Raw genomic sequence first — 19,342 nt, forward strand, 5'->3', positions numbered from 1 at the left:
TTTGTTAAAGCCATTCATCTGTGGTATTTCTGTTATAGCAGCCCTAGATAACTAAGACATCACTCCTCTGTATTAGACTATGGAACCCACTGAGGCTTGGACTGTCATGGATTGAACTGTACCCCCCCCCCCAAATATGTGTAAAATTGGCTAAGCTACAATTCTCAGTAATATGTGATTGTCTTCTATTTTTTGATGTGTTGGAAATTGTAGACTGTTATGGTCCATGTGGGAGTGAGCTGTCCATTATATTAGTGAGGCAGGATTAGGTTATGTCAATGAGGATTAGGTTGTGTTTGTTATGTTAATAAGGAACGATTAGGGGTAGGATGTGTCTTGAGTCACATCTCTGCCCTATAAAGAGATAAAAGCAGAGAGAAGTGAGCAAAGAGAGGGGGACCTGACAACCATCAAGGAAGGAAAGCCAGGAGCAGAGCACATCCTTTGGACTCAGCAATCCTGTGTTGAGAGCTTCCAAGACCCAGGTGAATATTGGTGCCAAGATCCATGGAGATCTCCAAGGAATGCTTGGTAGGTCCACAGATGTTGTAAGAAGACAAGGACCTTCCTTCAGAGCTGACAGAGAGAGAATGCCTTCCCCTAGAGCCAGTACCCTGAATTCAGACTTCCAGCCTCCTAAACTGTGAGAGAATAATTTGTTTGTTAAAAGTCATCAACTTCTGGTATTTCTGTTATAGTAGCACTCGATAAGTAAGACAGGATGATTGTCCATTTGTACAATTCTTTAACAGAAAATTGGTTTGAGCAAGGCAGTCAAACCATTCCCTTTCCTTACAGTTATGTTGGAAGTAACATGATCTGTGCTCCTTATACCAAAAACCAAACTAAACTCACTGCTACTGAGTCTATTCTGATTCATAGCAACACCCCCTGTGTTTCCAAGGCCGTAAATCTTTCTTCTGCAGAGTGGCTGGTGGGTTCAAACCACTGACATGGTTAGTAGTCAAATGCCTTAACCACTACACCACCAGTGCTCCTTACAGGTATGTATTTTGTGTAGAGGATCAAATTATCCCATAATCAATGGACCAAATCCAAGTGATGAACCTGATGCCTAGACAATTAAATGAAACCCAACAAACCCACGCCATCAAGTTGATTCTGACCCATAATGACCCTACAGAGCAGAGTAGAATTGTCCCATAGAGTTTCTAAGACTATAAATCTTTACAGAAGCAGACTGCTTCAATATTCTCCCATGGAGCAGCTGGTGGGTTCAAACCACCAACCTTTTGGTTGTTGTTGTTGTTGTTGTTATGTGCCGTCGAGTCGGCCCCGACTCATAGCGACCCCTCCTTGGGTTTCCGAGGCAGTATCACTACGGAAGTAGGATTGCCCAACCTTCCTTCCGAGGAGTGGCTGGTGGGTTTGAACCGCCAGCCTTCTGGTTAGCAGTCAAGTGCTTTAGCCACTATGCTACCAGAGCTCCCACCTTTTGGTTAGCAACTGAATATTTTCACCACTGAGCCACCATAGTTCCTGGTGTAATTCGAGGCATTACTCTGCTTAATAACTGGCACATGATGGGTAAATCCACCTTAGGTCTTTTAGGAGTTCCTTTAGTTGCCCACTCCTATAATAAAAGTAAACACTGGACCAATACTTTAAAGATCTCCATTCAGAATAAGAGAGACTTTATGCCACAACATAATCAAATAACTGAAAATTCTTGGATGGAATCAGTATTCTTCTGAGAACTTCTACCTAACTATGGTGTTTGTAGTAGTTAAGGTTGTGTGTCAACTTCCCTGGGCCTGGTTGAGTGGCTGGGCAGCTGGATGTCATTATTCTCTATGGTGAGATTGGCAATCAATTCCATGGTGGAATCTACCAGAGCAGCTGAGTAGCTGTTTTAGAGATGTGGTCTGCTTCCAGTATATAAGAAGCAGCTTTGAGGATGTTGTTGTTGTTATTATGTGCCGTCGAGTTGGCCCGACTCATAGCGACCCCTTCTTGGGTTTCCGAGGCAGTATCACTATGGAAGTAGGATTGCCCAACCTTCCTTCTGAGGAGTGCCTGATGGGTTTGAACCGCCAGCCTTCTGGTTAGCAGTCAAGTGCTTTAGCTTTGAGGATGGTCTCTAGCTTTTTAACATGCTTGGACCCTGCATGCAGTCCATTGTTGTTCAGCAGCCTGCCATGCCCTGCTGATCTTGGGACTTTTTCTGGAGTTGAATTAGTGACCTGCCATGTTGTTTGGTAATATTGGGACTGCCTTTTTACTTATCAACCTTGGGTTTGTCAGGCTCAGCAGCCAGCAGTTGCCTGAGTGAAGAAAACCCTCCAGCTTCAGTGGGCTAGGAGCAGGAGGTAGAGCTGAAGTCCAAGGTGGAGGGGCTTTCACCCAACCCCTAGAGCCTGACACTTTGAACTCAGACTTCTAGCCTTCAGAATTGTAAGAGAATATACTCCTGTTTGTTCAAGCCACCCCATTTGTGGCATTTTCTGTTAGAGTGGCACTAGGTAACCAAAACAGTATTCCTCAGCTTGAAAAAATCTATTTGCAACTTATCTGCTATAATGGCTCATATTGCTGATGGTATTGCAGATGAGCCCAAGAGAAATCTTTAGAATCTCTTTTTGAAGTTGTATTATATAATAAAATAGCTCTTGATTTCCTTCTAGTCAACAAGGAACAGTTTGTGCCTTTGCTGTACCTGGATAAATACCACAGGAGGAGTAGAACAAATATTAGAAAAATCTGCCAGAGGACTATTTGGCTACCTTCAATACCTCCCATGCCTAACTCTCCCTTTTTAGATATCTTTAGTTGGTTACCCAATGGTACTGTACTCTATACCACAAGCCAGGTTAATCATTTTTCAGATCTTATTAAATGTTATATGAAATGCTTGTTTAATGCTTGCAAAGGTTATGTATCTTCAAAAAACTAAGTTCTTAGAGGAGACCGACCTCACATTTTGAGTTAGCTCATTTGGATGTTAAGTTACTCCTCCAAATGTGGGCTTGCCCCACACATGCCCCAACTGGAGGATTACAGAAGCACAGTGTCTGAACTACGGTATGGTGAAAAAGTTGATGAGAGATCCAACTTATATAAAGAACTATCCAATAAGAAGTCCATACAGAAGAAGACACTCGTACAGTGGAGATCAAGGAATCTCTACAGAGATTCATGATTAGAAAGGAGATGTGTGAAAGATCACTGTAAAACTGAGGTGCTTCACATAACTAAAATGGCTTACAAAGGTCTGAATCGAATTCCATTTTGTCCTAAGCCCCTGCTTCTGCTTTTTAGGGTGTGTGACCCATGACTACATTCGTGACAAAAATAATTTGTTCTGCAACATTCTGAAGTGCCCAGAAGGCTGTTGAGCTGTTACACGAACCAGCTCTGGAATACAGAAGATTGAGGTTAAGATTGAATATCCCAGAAATAGATATTCTTGGTAAATGAGTCTTACAGACCATGTTGATTATCAACCAATCAAATATACTCTTAAACACTTTCCCATCTCTGATATGAGTTCTACAAAACCGAGCATAAAGATGTGTGCTTATGTTCAGAACAATTTTGAGCTTTCATTTTGAAGCTTCCATATTTGCAAATCTTTGAATCTGAATAAAATTATTTTATTTTCCAGAAACTCTGTTTAGTTTTTAACAAAGTGAAGCCCAGCTGTATGATTTAATTTCAAAGAGGCTTTTATTTGCCCCAATTCCCTAATGATTTCTGTTAAAAGCAGGCCCTAGTTCCCCAATGATCTCCTCCAGCTTCTGTATGGTTATGTGTCAAGTGACAGACAGACAGATGAGTACAAAGGAAAAAGCAACAGAAGGGTCGACTCAGAGAGGCAGCAATGAGGAGAAGGCTTCCCCTGCACTGGCCGACCCTCTTTTCCTTTCTGAAGCTTTCTGGGGAAAGGCACTGCCAGCCCATTTTTGCAAAGCTGCCAAGTTGTTTGTGATCAGACAATCAATGAGAAATGAATTAAAATTCTTTAAATTTACATATTATGAGTTGAATTGTGTCCCCCACAAATATGGGTTGGAATCCTAACCTGTATACCCATGGATATAAGCTCATTTGGGAATATTTGTTATGTTAATGATGCCCTATCAGTGTAGGGTGTATCACAGACTTAATTACTTTTGAGTTATAAAAGACAGATTAGGCATAGGAGAAACAAACATGAATGAGGGAAAGACAAATGTCATGTGGAGATCTCCAAGGAATGTTGAAAAGAACACTAATGAAGCTGAGACACACATTTTCTCCCAGAAGGGATAGAAATAGCCTTCCCTGGAGCCAGCACCCTGAATTCAGACTTCTAGCCTCCTAAACTTTGAGGGAAAAAAAAATTATGTTTGTTAAAGCCATCTACTTGTGGTATTTCTATTATAGCAGCACTAAGACACTAAGCCACTCCTCAGAAGGAAGGTTGGGCAATCAACTTCTGTAGTGATACTGCCTCGGAAACCCAAGGAGGGGTCACTATGAGTTGGGTCCAACTCGATGGTAAATAACAACATCAACAACAACAAGACACTAAAACGTCAAGTATCTCATCTCTCATTTGTCCTTTTCTCAAAGGATTTACATCTTAACTCTGAATCTGGATGACAGCTCCTCCATTGTAGAAATCTGGTGAGTGGTACCTCCTCAAGAGCAAGTGACTTCCCATTTCAAACTGGATGACACCATCAGCCCAGCTCAGAGGAAAATACCTAGAGATTTCACAGACCCATGATGCATCAGGACTGAGCAGAGTCAAAGGCTGATCTGAGCTTGCTCCTTGCAACAAGTGTCCAGCCAGAGTTGGATCCAGGCATCTTGGCTTCCAGCCCACCCCACTCTTTCTGATCTCTATGAAGAGCACTCAGATCTCATCAAAGGTAGGGGTTTGAGGTCTCACTAGCTTCAGCACTGTGCTCTTGACTCTGGCTGCATGTAAGATTCATCATGGAGTTAAAAATATGCTGACGTCTGAGCCCCAACCTGGCCTAATTCAATCATCCCCAGAGGTGGAGGCAGGGTAGTTTAAAAAATTTCTCTGGGCTTCTAAGCTCTGGTGGCACAGTGCCTAAGGCATTTGACTGCTGACCAGAAGGCTGGCACTAAAAACCACCAGCCACTCCTCGGAAGGAAGGTTGGGCAATCTACTTCTGTAGTGATACTGCCTCAGAAACCCAAGGAGGAGTCGCTATGAGTTGGATCCGACTCAATGGCAGTGAGTTTTTCTAAGCTAGGTCATGGCTTCCAACAGCTTCATTCTGGTTCAAACTCCTGCTGATAGCTTGCATTTCCACCCCAGATACACCGAATCAGAATCTACATTGTAAGAAGATCTCTAGGTGATTCTTGGGAGTTCTGGTGGTATAATGGCTAGGGCATTTGGCTGCTAACCAGAAGGCTGGTGGTTCAAACCCACCAGCCACTCCTTGGAAGGAAGACTGGGCAATCTACTTCCTTAGAGATACCGCCTTGGAAACCCAAGGAGAGGGTTGGAATCGACTTGACAGCAGTGAGTTTTTTTTTTTTTTTAGGTGATTCTTAAGTATACATAAGAAGCCCTGAGCCAGGTTGAGAACCATGGACTCACTTTCTCCCGTTAGCATCTGGGGTTTAAATCCTCACTAGCCCAAAGGGTGCCTGGGTCCAGACAATGCAACATAATTGCACAACCAGCCCGTTCAGCAAAGTTCATGTCAAAAAGGAAAATTAATAACAGACCTCTTATATAGATTTTGGGAGCTCTGGTGGCTTAGTGATTGAGGTGTTTGACTGCTAACCAGAAGGCTGGTGGTTCAAACCCACCAGCCTCTCTTTGGCAGGAAGATTGGGCATTCTACTTCTGTAGTGATATTGCCTCGGGAACCCAAGGAGGGGTCGCTATGAGTTGGATCCAACTTGATGGCAGTGAGTTTGGCTTTTTTTTTTTTTTTTTTTGGTTTATGTAGATTTTACAATTTTTTCTTACCCACGAAATCAAATATTAACCATAAAAAAGCCAGACCCAAACTGCAAAGGCATTGATTTTTTTTTTCCTGCCAGAAGCTGATCTACAGCAATGTAAATCTGTCTTTTCCTGCTAGAAAAGAATAGTCAATAACAAAACCATTACTTCTTGATTTCATGAAAAAGACTTAATTTAAATTTCCAAAGGTCTCATGGCTGCAGGTGGGTGGGGGGCCAAATTTTTAGTAGTCAGGTCAGAAACTACCTTGTGACCTGATAACAGTTCATCTCAGCATAAGGAAGAGGGCAAACTCAAAATCTCACTGCCATGGAGTCTTATCTGACTCATAGCGACCCCTCCTTGGGTTTCCGAGGTAGTATTATTATGAAAGTAGATTGCCCACTCCTTCTGAGTAGTGGCTGGTGGGTTTGAACCACCAGCCTTCTGGTTAGCAGTCAAATGCCTTAGGCACTATACTCAATAAATCATGTTAAGATCAGAACACAGTTGACCTTCTATTCTTTTTCCTCCTCTTCTTAATAAGCAGCTTCATTATAACTAGCCCACTTCAAGCCATTTGCTTTTATTCTTTTTTTTAAGAATCAGAATGATCTTCTTATATGCATATAGAATAACTGCTCAGAATAAGTCTTGTTTTGATTTCCTTGCATTTTGGTTAAATTAACATAGGTGATCCAAACAGATGTCACCCTCTAATTAATCTAACAATCATTAACTAGCCAGCCCTTTGCTGGGAGCTGTTTAACTGCTCTCATTCTTTCTCCACTCACTACTTGACTGTTTTTTTTTTTCCCCCAAGCATTGATTCAGGCTAGCCTTAAAACTCAGAAGCAGGCTCCTATGAGGGACTTGGCTAGCATACCTGTGGTCATGTGGACACTGTGATCTTTGTAGACTCTGAATGTGACCAGAGCCCTCCATCACTTGAGCCAAGACCCTCCTGCCAATTGTAGTCATGATGAAACCTCTGTTATCCAGGCAGACACAGAACAGCTGCCCTAGTTCAGGGGAAGGGCTATGCTGTCAACCAGTGCCCTGGAGCAGGAGGAGGGCTGGGTCTTGACCATGGACTCCCTATGCCTAGCCAGGGCAGGCCACAATGCAGTCTCTGCCCACTGGATCAAGACTGCACCTGCAAGTGGCTTCAAATGACCCCATCGCCCAAGCATGTAGAAGTCAAGCACAAAGGTAATCGTTACCCCACATAGAATAAAATTCTTACCGAAATATCTGGCTGCAAATGTTCTTCTTTTGCTAGAAGCTGTCGGCAGCATACTGAAGCTGGCTATGTGCAAATTTCTTCTATATCCTTTTTATAAAGAGCAACCACATCCTCAAACAGACAAGCTAATTCCTGTTTTCCAGTAATAGGAGATCAGCATCTATAGAAAAGAAATATATTTAGAATGCCCTTTATCTGGTGTTCTCTTGGATTTCAAATAAGAAGCCTTGCTTTAAGGACTTAGTTCCTCAACGCAAATGTGCCCAAGGATGGTAGAATGGTCTTTGTTGGCAGTTCATAGGCCTATTGAAGCATCAGCTCTTCAAATCTGTAAAATGGGAACAGTGGAAGCTACTTCTCAGTGAATGTGAAACAGGCAGGGAATCGGGCTAACCAGATCAAACACCCCTGACTCAATATCCTTGGAATCTAAGCCTACATGCAGATGACCACAATAATTCTGGCTGCTGACATCTGAGAACTGGTTATAGTTGGCAAGCCAGGTGCTTGGATGAGATAAAGAGGCTGTACATTAAAGTGTCCTAAGCTTGACTATTTATAAAATACTAATAAATCTTCCAGATTGTTTTTTTAAGTCTCTCACCAAGTGCCCACCATAGTATGTGAAGGTCAATGTGCCCAACAAAGTGATCTTCCATGAGAGACAGGTGAGAACAAGAATCTCTCACTAGGGCTAGAACCTGGGTCCAGAGACATCACACATGCGTAACTTGAACCTCAGAACCCCACCCATATCATTAATAAAGATGATGCCTTATTCCTGCCTAAAACCCTTTATAAACCTTAGGAATACATTTGCTGGGAGAGACAGGGAGAGGCTACTGTAGGAGAAAGGCCCTCTCCATTTCTTCCTTGCAAGTCCTCCCCTCTCTCTGCCTTTCTCTTTAATAAACTTTGGTTTGTGTGAACATTCTGCCTGTCCTGTTCAATTCTTTGTCAATAGAAGGCAAAGACCCTTGCTCAGTGTCCCAGGGACTCTAGTAACAAATAGACATCAAAGAGGCAGTGGATGACTAAAAAAACCTCACTGCCATCGAGTCAATTCTGACTCATAGCAACCCCTTTTGGGTTTCTGAGGTGGTAAATGTTTACAGAAGTGGATTGCCCAGTTTTCCTTCCATGGAGTGGCTGGTGGATTTGAACCATCAACCTTCCAGGTAGCAATCAAATGCCTTAGGCACTACACCACCAGATCTCCTTAGTGCACGGATGTAAAGGGCTTTGTAAATTGCAAATCCCTCAACATGTTACGTACTATGCTCACTTCTTTAGTTGTTACTGTGGCATTGGTTCCTGACTCATGGTGTCCCCATGTACAAGAGAATGAAATGTTGCACAGTCCATCCCCATGATGCACAGGTCATATCCATGAGGGGTTGTAGGTCAGACCATTGGGATACATAGGGATTTCATTGACTGATTTTTTTTTTAAAGTACATCACCAGATCTTTCTTCCCAGTCCATTTTAGTCTGAAAGGTCCACTAAAGCCTGCTCAGTATCATAGCAACACACAAGTCTCTAGCGACAGACAGGTCATCAGTGAGATGCACCGGCCAGAAACTGAACCCAAGTCTTCTGCATAGAAGGTGAGAATTCTACCACTGCACAATCACTGCCCCTTTTCTTTAGTTAGCTGACCTGGATTTAAGAAGAAGCTGTTTTCCAGGGAGACTTGAAAACAGATAAGGACAACCAAATTGCCGATGTGTTCTGTGACTTTGAGGATGCCACTATGACCTCATCTGATGTTTATGGGTGTTTTGTTAGTCTAGGAGAGTGAGGACAGGGCCCCCATTGACAGAAGAGAAACAAAGCTCTTTCAAAGCCCTGTTAAACTGGCTGCTAATGGTGTGGGAAGCTCAGTGCCATTTCTGATGATTTAGCATAATTATCACATAATTTACAGTTGAGAAGAATTGGAAAGAACAATCCTGATGATGAAACAGCCAAGTGCAGCCCTCAAACATCATTCACTTAGTGGTCTTGGAAACTTAAGGGAAAAGGCAGGTCCATGGCAGCAGATAGAATGTTACCTCGATTAAATGGATAATGGTGTCTTCACAGGCAAAGGACATACACCTAGAAGGACATATATCAAAATATTTTTCCTGCAGTTCTTTTTGTTTCATTTACTCTCTTGTTTTTGCTGTATTGAACTTGTATAAAATTTGTAGGCACAGAATGAATCAATCCTGCAAAAATAAAGTAAGCATAACCAGCCCTGTCGGGCCCCAGGCTCAGTGCTGGGTGGATCCCTTTCATCACTGGGTTGTAGAAAGCTGGATTCAGAAAGGAGGATGGAAGCCAGTGCTCTGGTTGCTGAGCAGCACCATGTGGAATGGTGCTAGAGCAATGTCATTGTAGAGGGCCTGACCATGATTTTGCATGAATGTGCACACACATGTGTGTGCATGCATGAGTATATGCATGTGCATGTGTAAGTGCGTACCTATAAGTGGATACATGTCTGAATGTGTACGTGCGATGTGTGTGCACATGTACATGTGTATGTGTGCATGTGTACTTTGCATGTATGTGTGTGTGCTTGCAGGACTGTATGCATGTGTGAGTGTGCAACACATTTGTTCATATGTGAGTGTCCATTTGTGAGTGTACACATCTGAGTGTGTGGGTGGATGGGTATACATTTGCATGTGTGAATGTGTATATGCACATGTGAATGTACACGTGTGCATATTTGAATGTGTGTGCCCATGCATGTATACATGTGTAAATGTGTGTGTATATATCCCTGTGTGCTCACAGACACCAATGGAGCTGCTGGAGATGTGTATTCTCAAAGTCTGTTCCTATATCACCTGAACTGTCCTTGCTGGGCATTCTAGAGGTCACAACTTGCCCTGCCTTCCTCCCTACTTCCTTCCCCCAGGCCTGAGCAATTGGTTGGTGGTGGTAGGAGCCAGGGGAAGGCCAAAGACTGGTGATCATGTAAACATGACTTCTTTAATGCACGTTGAACACTTTGTAGCAGGGAGGCAGAGGTGTGCAGGGCAGGTGGGAGGTGTGGGAGAGGACAGGGAGGGGGAGCCACTTCCAGCTGGTCTCTGGCAACTCTGGCTCCACTGGCTGCTCACTCAGCAACTATTACGCCAGGCACCCCTCCAGGCCCAGAACATAGCATTGGCACAACAAATTCCCTTCATTGTGGAGGGCTCACCCCAGAGGGGAGATAGACAACCAGCAAGGTAAATGAGTAAAAGATGCAGTGAGTGAGATAGCAATAAACACAAGTTATAAAAACAAAGGGGTTGGTAGTGATGAGGGTGGTGGGCATGGATGGAATTGCAAACAGGGTGGGCAGGGAGGCCTCACTGAGAAACAGCTCTGGGTGTTGTGTGGGGAAGGGTAAATGAGCAGGGACTTGTCAATCATGTCCAAGACTTTAGATGTCACTCTTCAGTGGCTTTTGGGTATCTTGGGAATATTCTAGAGTTCCTGGCTGGCTGGCCATCAGTAGGTGGCCTGTGAACACAGGTCAGAGACCATCCGTGCTCAAGCCTTGGAGGCCATGGACAGTTACACTCTCCCAGCTGACTGAGGTGGAACAATGGGACAGCCCAGTGGAGGGGGGCAAGCTGTGCTTCTGGAAAGTTACTTGGGATGGCTGGGAGCAGAAGCAGCGCAAGGGCCAGAGTTAAACTATGGTTCAAGAGAGCAGCAAGGGTCAAACTCTGAAATGCCAACATGTTCTTGAGTGAAAAGGAGCAGTGGTTTGGCTGGCAAAACCTAAGTGGAAAGCTGAGAAGAGAGCTGGAACCCCAAAGGACAGAGGCAGAGATGGAGCAGACAAGGAGCTGCAGGAACAAAGTGCTAAGTCTGAGCACCCTGGGGCTGGGTCAGATCTCAGAGACTCAGAGTGATGTTTCTCTGTATTCTCTAAGCACATGATTGGGAGTGTGACAGAGGGGACTAGAGGAGTGACAAGTCTGATGCTATGGCCTGTTATTGTAAGGGCTTTAGAATTAAAAGCTCTGGATCCTGCTTTTGCCATTTCCTAGTATTGTGGATTTGGACATGTGACTTAAATAGGGTTACCTGATTTAGCAAATACAAATACAGGATGCCTAGTTAATTTTTAAATGTATGTTCCAAATATTGCATAAGACTTAGTTCTATGAAAAAATTATTCATTCTTTATCTGAAATTCAGATTTAGCTGAGCATTCTGTATTTTATCTGGCAATCTTTACCCTCTATCTATCCATTTTCACCTTGGTCAAAAGGGAATTACAATGCCATCATGTTGCATGAAACAAAAAAAGACATATTGAACTGGTTTAAAAATATTGGAGATTTATTGGCTCCCTTAATGGGATAGTTTTCATAATATGGACTTCAGGCATGGTTGGATCTAGCAGCTCAGATGTCAGTCAAGTGTGGATTTCTTTCCATTTTTCCTGTTTGCTTGCTGAGGTGTCTGCAGCATCCTCAACAAGGTTCCCTTATTATTAAAAAATGCTACTACCAGCTACACACTTCCTCTTTCATATCCAATAAGCAAGCATTGCCATCGAGTCAGATCTGACTCATAATGACCCCTCCTTGCATTTCCGAGGCAGTATCACTACGGAAGTAGATTGCCCAACCTTCCTTCCAAGGAGTGGCTGGTGGTTTTGAACTGCCAGCCTTCTGGTTAGCAGTCAAGTACCTTAGGCACTAAGTAAACTTAATCTTGCAGTGTCTCAGAAATGCTGGGAAGTGCCTCCTTTCTATACTCCCAAACATCTCTGGGTTCACGGGCCACAAACCTGTGCTTGAATCAATCCGGAGGGTAGGGGAATGAGACATGCTGATTGGCCAAAGCCAGACTGATCCCATTACTGGAGCTGGGTGGGGTTTGCTTCCCACAAGGCACCTGGACTGGCATAGAAATGAGGTGGATACTAGAATAGATGCCAGGGTACTGTGACCAAGGGGCTGGGGGAAGGCCCCCAAATCCAGGCTACGGATGAGATGAATGAGTCTGACATGTGGATGGGTAAAGGGTGTGAAGTGGATAAGATAGAGTCAATCCGTCTGTTCTGGCGTGTTTGTCCTTTCTTTCTTTCTCATCCTCTCCATGCCTCAGTCCTTCACCAGGTCAAGTCTGTGACTCTCTCAGCTCTACTACCATAGCCAAGAGGCCCCTCTGGGAGACATGAGCAGACCCCCTGTCCTGGCTTTGACTGTGCCTTGGGCAGGGCCCCACCCTTCTCTGGCCTCTACTTTTCCATTTGCACCATGGGTATATGTATGTGGGTAGCATTATTATATCAGGTGGACCATGTTTGTTGTTGTTGTTAAGTGCTGTTGAGTTGGACCTGACTCATAGTGAGCCCTCCTTGGGTTGCCAAGGTGGTATCGCTACGGAAGTAGATTACCCAATCTTCCTTCTGAGGAGTGGCTGGTGGGTTTGAACCACCAGCTTTCTGGTTAGCAGCCAAGTGCCTTAGGCACTATGCTACCAGAGCTCCTATTTAGAGGCATTCTATTTGGAATCACCTCTGTGACCTTCATGAACCTCAGTTTGCAATGAGGATGACAACGGCCAAATATGTGAGCATCTGCTCTGGGGACAACATAGGTGAGAGGGCAGCAATGGAGGGCTCTGCTCACCAGCAGGGCAAGAACAACCTCAGGAGCAGGGGGGATGGAAGAATTACTCTCCAGTCACCTTGCCCTGCCCCGCCGGGCCCTCCTTCATGTACACTGGTGATAAAGGGCAGGTCACACCTGGCAGCTAACATCAGCAAAGTTGGGGCTCAGTTCCTGCCCTGCTGAGCAGCATGGTGAACACAGTCACGAAGGGCAAGCTAAGTGACATGCACCTCTGGGTATGACTCAGCCTGGAGCATCTCTGGCTGACAATAGCCAAATCAGGAGCGGAGGGTGGGGAACCAGGTCTTCCAGGACTCAAGCCGGCATGCCCTGCATGGGACATCACCCTCAATCCTGCAGGCCAGAGGAGGTGGTGGCATTATTGACAGCCAGCAGGGATTAGACAGCTACCTGACTACACCCTGAGGTAAGAATTACAGTGAGATTGTGAGTCACCCCAAGACACACACAGTTTAACAAGGTGGAAGTGGGAGGATTCACACCCAGGTTGCTCTGGGGTTCTCTGCCACCCCATCCCACTGGGGCCTGCATGCGAGTTTTCTACTTTCTCAAGCCAGAACAGACTGCCTTAATAGTCCTGGAACCACCTAGCACCTTGTGCACCGTGTGTGTTTGTGTGTGTGTGAACGGGGTAGGGAGCTCTGCGGCCCATCAGTCAGAGGCAGTCAAGGATTCTGGGGACACTCTGGTGTTGTCCCGCTGGGTCTGCTCACCTGGTTCATGGGGAGCCGGCACCTCTGCTCGCCGCCAGAAGCCCGCCTAGGCACCTCCCTCACTGTCCAGCCGCGGGGGGCAGAGTGCCCAGGCCCCCTGATTCCTCTGCCCACTCTGCGGCCGTGGCCCTGCCTCGGCCACCCATGTGACGAGCAGGCCTGTAAGGCGGGCAGGGTTCGGAGGAAGTGGCCCCAGCTGAACATTATCAGTCAGCATCCAGGCTGCCTGGCTCCTCGGTGCCTCTGGGGATGCGTTGATGGCCGCCTCCAGCTTGCTAAGAGGCTTTTGCAGCCAAGGCTCAGGAACTGTTTCCCGATGAGGCTGACCTCTGCCAGGAAGGACCAGGGCAGGCGCGCTGCAGCGGTGGGCGGCTGTTGACTTGGTTCATTGCGCCCCCTGCTGGGTGCCAGCAGAGCTGGCTCCCAAGATCCTGACCACCTTCTCCCTCGCAGTCCCAGTTCACAACAATCCCAGATTGGGGTCCGCTAGCTCTGTCGTCTTGTCTCCCTCTTACCTGTAGTTTGACTTTTCCTTGGGCCACATGCTGCTGGAAGGGCCTGTGGGATTCCTGGGGTGCTTCCTACACTGCATCTTCCTCTGAGTAGCTGAATTCTGCAGAACGTGGTATGAGGGGAGGAAAGTAAGGCTGGAGCACATTAACAGGGGAGGACCGTCTGCAGGGTAAAGGGGCTTCTGAGCTGCTCAAGGTTCCAGCATCACCTGTCTCCCCTCTAAATACATTGGGAAACTGAGATCAGAAAGTTTCAGTACATTTTCCTAGGTCACAGAGCTACAGGCATTGCTAAGATTTGGAACCAAGGCTTTCTGATTGAATTCATTTCAGGCCAAGGAGGAATCAGGGAGGTGGCTTCACAGACTTGGCTCCCAATAGGGTTTTGGTGGCTGAGAGCCCCCTTACCTGCAGTTGACTTGGCCCTCCTGCTCACCTGGGCTCAGTGCAGCCACTGCACTCCCTGACGAAGGCAGAGGTGGCTGGTCACAGGCTGGTGATCCTGGAAATGCTGTCTTAGCATTTGGGCAGAACAGGGGCCATAGGCTCAGTCATTACAGTCTCAAGGAGGTGATGATGGCAGAGGCCAGCACGTGAGGCAGGCCTGGGGGAGTACCACCCACTGCTGTGCCCACCCTGAACACTGAGGTACCCACCCACCAGCCCTTGGAAGGCCCCTGGGCTTGACCAGGGGAAACATGGCGGAGAGGAGGAGTTTGCACAAATCAGGATGCACATCCTGTAGACAGTGGGCCTGTGCCCAGTCCTGTCATAGAGCTACAGTGCAGGATGCCTGAGAAGCGAGGTGGCAGTGTCCTGTTCTTATGTCTATTCAGTCCCACAGCTAGTTGGGACTTGGTTGGAAAGCATTAAACCAGGGCCTTCTCTGTCCATATACCCACTAAATCCATGCTTGTTGGAGGAAGCAGTATGAGCTGCAGAGGAAAGTTTGAGTGCCTGGAGTCAGCAAAATGACCTAGATGAGCTGCTTAGTTGAGTGACTGGGTCAATTACCAGTCTCTATGAACCCTGTTCCCCACCTATCAAAGGATAATGACACTGCTGACTCTGTGGTCTATTACGAGGGTGCAGTGAGGTAATTCCATAAAGCAGTCAGCCAAGCACCAGCTCACAATGGATGCTCCAGGTATGTCTCCTGTGACCATGATGTTCTATGTGGAGCAACAGCATGTAACAGGATGAATAAGTGTTTCCTTCTTCCACTGTTGCCATTAGTAGCAGCACTAGCTTAGGCAGTGTCTGGTTTTCAAACTGGGTTCCCTATAATTTTTTAGAATTTTACATTTTAACATGATAAATTAAAAAGTAAGCTACTGGGATTAATTTAGTCAGTTGTCATTGGGTCAAGTAGGACTCATGGTGACCCCACATGCCAGAGTACCACTGAGTGCCACAGGGTTTTCTTGGCTGATTTTTCAGAAGTACATCGCCAGGCCTTCTGAAGTGCCTCCTGGTGGACTCAAACTTCCAACCTTTTGGTTAGCAGCTGAGTGTGTTAACTATTGGTACCACCCAGGGATGGCAACCTTATAATCAAACACTTCCAGTTAGTTTTAATGCAAGGGTTTGCATTTTTGTTTAAAGTCAAGTGGACAGGAAGCAACTGGCCAATAATGTGTTTGCACTCAATGTTTAGTATGTTGGACCCTGGTGAAGTGAGGTCCCCTTAGAGTTCCCAGTGGCCAGCAGCTAGATTATGGCTGCTGCTTTGGCTTTTCCTAAGTGACAGGGTGGGACCCTGAAGCCTAGCCAGGAGTCTGGAATCTGCCATGATATTTGGGTCCTATGTAGGAGTCTAGCAGTCTTGCAAAGCCCTAGAGATCAGAGTTGCCATGAGGGTCTCTGTAGGCCTTTGCTCAGCTAACTATTGAACCCAACAGTCACAAATTTTGACCAGCATCTCAGTGTAAATCACATTTAATCAAGTCATTGCAATTTTTAGTTAAGTAGTAAGTAGTAAAGTTGTTTTTGTTTTTCAGCTGTTATAATTTATAAGCATTAAAACCAAAACCAAACCCACTGCCATCAATTCTGACTCCCAGCAACCCTATACAATCATTGTTGTTGATAGGTGCTGTCCAGTTGGTTCTGACTCATAGTGATGCTATGCACAACAGAATGAAACACTGCCCTGTCCTGCACCATCCTCACAATTGTTGCCATGCTTGAGCCCATTGTTGTACTCACTGTGTCAGTCCATCTCATTGAAGGTCTTCCCTTTTTTTTTTTTTTTTTGAAAATGCTCTACTTTACCAGGGTGCACTGGTGGTACAGTGCCTAAGGCGTTTGACTGCTAACCAGAAACTCAAGGAGGGGTTGCTATGAGTCAGACTTTACCAAGCAGGGACTGGTCCCTTATGACAATATGACCAAAGTACAAGAGACCAAGTCTGGCCATTCTTGCTTTTAAGGAGCTTTCTGGCTATATTTCCTCCAGGACAGATTTGTTCATTCTTCTCTTCACCAACACCACAATTCAAGTGCATCAATTCTGCTGCTCTCTTCTGTATCTAGCTCTCACATGCATATGAAGCTATTGAAAATTTTGCAGTGGCTTGGGTCAGGCACATCTGTCTTCAAAGTGACATCTTTGCTCTTTAAGATTTTGAAGAGGAGATTGTAAATTTTTTTATGTGTGTAAATATTTAAGTCAATGATGCACCCCAGAGATGGTTTGTTTCCCTTCTTCTTGAAAAGGGGTTTTTACTTTATCCAAAAAGGGACCCTGGTGGCACGGTAATTAAAGCACTTTGTTGCTAACCAAATGGTTGGCAGTTCATTCCCACCAACCCCTCTGTGGGTGAGATATGTGGCAGTATGCTCCAGTAAAGATTACAGCCTTGGAAACACTGTGGGACAGTTCTACTCTGTTCTAAAGAATTGATTCCATGGCAATGAGTTTGGTTTGGTTTTACTCAGTAAAAGAAACACTGCATTAAGCTTCCTCACTGTAGTTGGCAAATACAACCACAAGATGGCAAACTTAATCCACCTGTTATGGCATTAATTTTTTTTTTTTTTTTTTTTTTTTCCCAGCAGGAATTGTCACAGAGTCTGAAGAGGTCTTTCAGAGCAGGTCAGATTCTATTAGTTTCTGGGGGCCCTGCATGTAAAGCACTCCTAGGAAAGACAGGACACCTGTGGGACTCAGGGCTAGGATTCTGGTGAGGTGAATGAGGTACCAAGGGTCAAATTTTAAGTGCCTCATTTGCCTAACTCGAATTCAGGCCTTGGGCCTACTGGACTTGGACTATGTCTATGAGGAGCAGGGAAGGGATTGGGGAATGGTCCCATAAGGCCTGAAGAGAGAAGATGCTTTGGCCTCAGTCCTGGCAGGGCCCACATGGGACACAGAAGAGACACTAAGCCCTCAAGTCAGCCTCAGGGGATGTGGCCAGGATAACCCACTATGCTTTCTGGGAAGGGATTAAGAGGAATGGACAAGGCACTGCCCTACCCCCATTCCATTCTGAATCAGGCCAGCAGGGTGTGGAAGGTGCCAAGTGCTAGCATCTGGCTGAGGTAAAGAAGGCCCATAGTAGGGCAGCTTCATTCCAATACAGATTTGGGAGGCAGGGAACTGTGGCAGGTGGGTACTTACCCAGAGCCTGGGTCCTCAATGTCTTGGTAGAGCCAATGCAACCAGCAGTTGGCCTGTGGATGCTGGAAGGAGAGAACTGAACATGAAGAAGGGCATAGAATGCCAGATGCAAAGGACATTTTGGTAAATATGAAATATCTTTGTGTAGAAAAGAAATGAGAATGATGAACCAAGGTGGGGCATTAACAACAAGATGGCACTGATATAACACATAATACAATAACCAATAGGAATATAATAACATGGAGGTAATGGTGAGTATAATTAGAGCATTAATGCTCCTGGGTACTTGAAACTTTAACTCATAATAGAAATATAATGCTAGCAACATACATAGTTTAAAATTTTCTAGTAGGCACATTATAAAAAGTAAAAAACAAAAAGATGAAATTAATTTCATTTGGAACTTATTATATTTAATTTAATGAAATATATGCAAATATTATAATTTAAACATGTAATACATGTAAAAATATTAATAAATCATTTACATTTTTATTTTCATACTAAGGCTGCAAAATCTGATACGCATTTTACATTTATAGTGTATCTCAATTTGGATGCTACATTTCCATTGGAAATACTTCATCTGTATTTATATTTCACAAAATTTACAGTTAAAAAAGAAGACTCACAAACCTAAATCCTTACAAGCATACTTAGTTAAATTGAATATCATTTTAAAATTTTAATTGAAATTAAACAAAATTAAAAATTTAACTGTTGCATTAGTCAAATTTCAAATGCTCAACCACCACATATGGCTGGTGGCAACTGTATTGGACAGTGCAGCTGTATACTTTTTAAAGTTAAATATTTAAGAGTATGGGGCTGCTGGAGGTCCTTCTGGACTCTTCTCTGTCTAGAGAACCTGTACCTAGAGAACATGTATGTGCCAATCTAACATGCTGGAGGCAATATTCCTAGGATTGCAACAAAAACAACAAGAACAAAATATTTAAGAGTAAATAAAGAATCCAAATAAATAAATAAATAATAAATAACAGCAAATCCCAAACTCACTGCCATCGAGTCGATTCCAACTCACAGTAGCACCTTTTGGGTTTCCAAGCCTGTAAATCTTTTTGGAAGCATACTGCCTCATCTTTGTTCTGTGGAGCTGCTGGTGGGTTCAAACCACTGACTTTCTGGTTAGCAGCCAAATGCCTTAACCACTACACCACAGGAGCTCCTAAGTAAAGAATAAAAGTAGAATATTCAACTTTCAAATCTGAAGAGGGAGATAAAGACTGAAAAAAAAGAAAAAAGGGATTAATGAATTCAATAGGAGGAAGAAAGGAAGAAAAAAGAAAGAAAAAGAAGACTCATGGTAAATAGAAACAGGGAGCTCTGGTGGTACAGTGCCTAAGGCACTTGACTGCTAACCAGAAGGCTGGCAGTTCAAACCCACCAGCCACTCCTTGGAAGGAAGATTGAGCAATCTACTTCCATAGAGATACTCCCTCAGAAACCCAAGGAGGGTCACTATAAGTTGCAATAGACTCGATGATGATGAGTTATTATTATTTTTTTAAATAGAATAAGATAAAAATAGGTATGTATCGGTAATCATAGTAAAGATAAACATATCAACTGTGGAATTAAAAATGTAAATACGAAATTAGAAATGTAATATTTAATATAGTTTTGCAATAAAAGGCCACTATTAAG

The 19,342-nt window shown here is 44.4% G+C and overlaps 1 protein-coding gene across 1 annotated transcript in view; it reads right to left on the reverse strand.

Annotated features, from left to right (window-relative positions):
• The window catches only part of ARHGAP22 (Rho GTPase activating protein 22), a 430,840-nt gene extending 423,604 nt beyond the window's left edge, over positions 1-7,236 (reverse strand). Inside the window, exon 1 of the mRNA XM_042780657.1 lies at positions 7,185-7,236. Within this exon, the coding sequence (XP_042636591.1) occupies positions 7,185-7,236 (52 nt within the window). The remainder of the gene's footprint in view (positions 1-7,184) is intronic.
• Between the last annotated feature and the right edge of the window lie 12,106 nt (positions 7,237-19,342).

The sequence above is a fragment of the Orycteropus afer genome, unplaced genomic scaffold (assembly GCF_000298275.1).
Source record: "Orycteropus afer afer isolate SDZICR_OR568_19922 unplaced genomic scaffold, OryAfe1.0 scaffold00052, whole genome shotgun sequence".
Taxonomy (NCBI): domain Eukaryota; kingdom Metazoa; phylum Chordata; class Mammalia; order Tubulidentata; family Orycteropodidae; genus Orycteropus; species Orycteropus afer.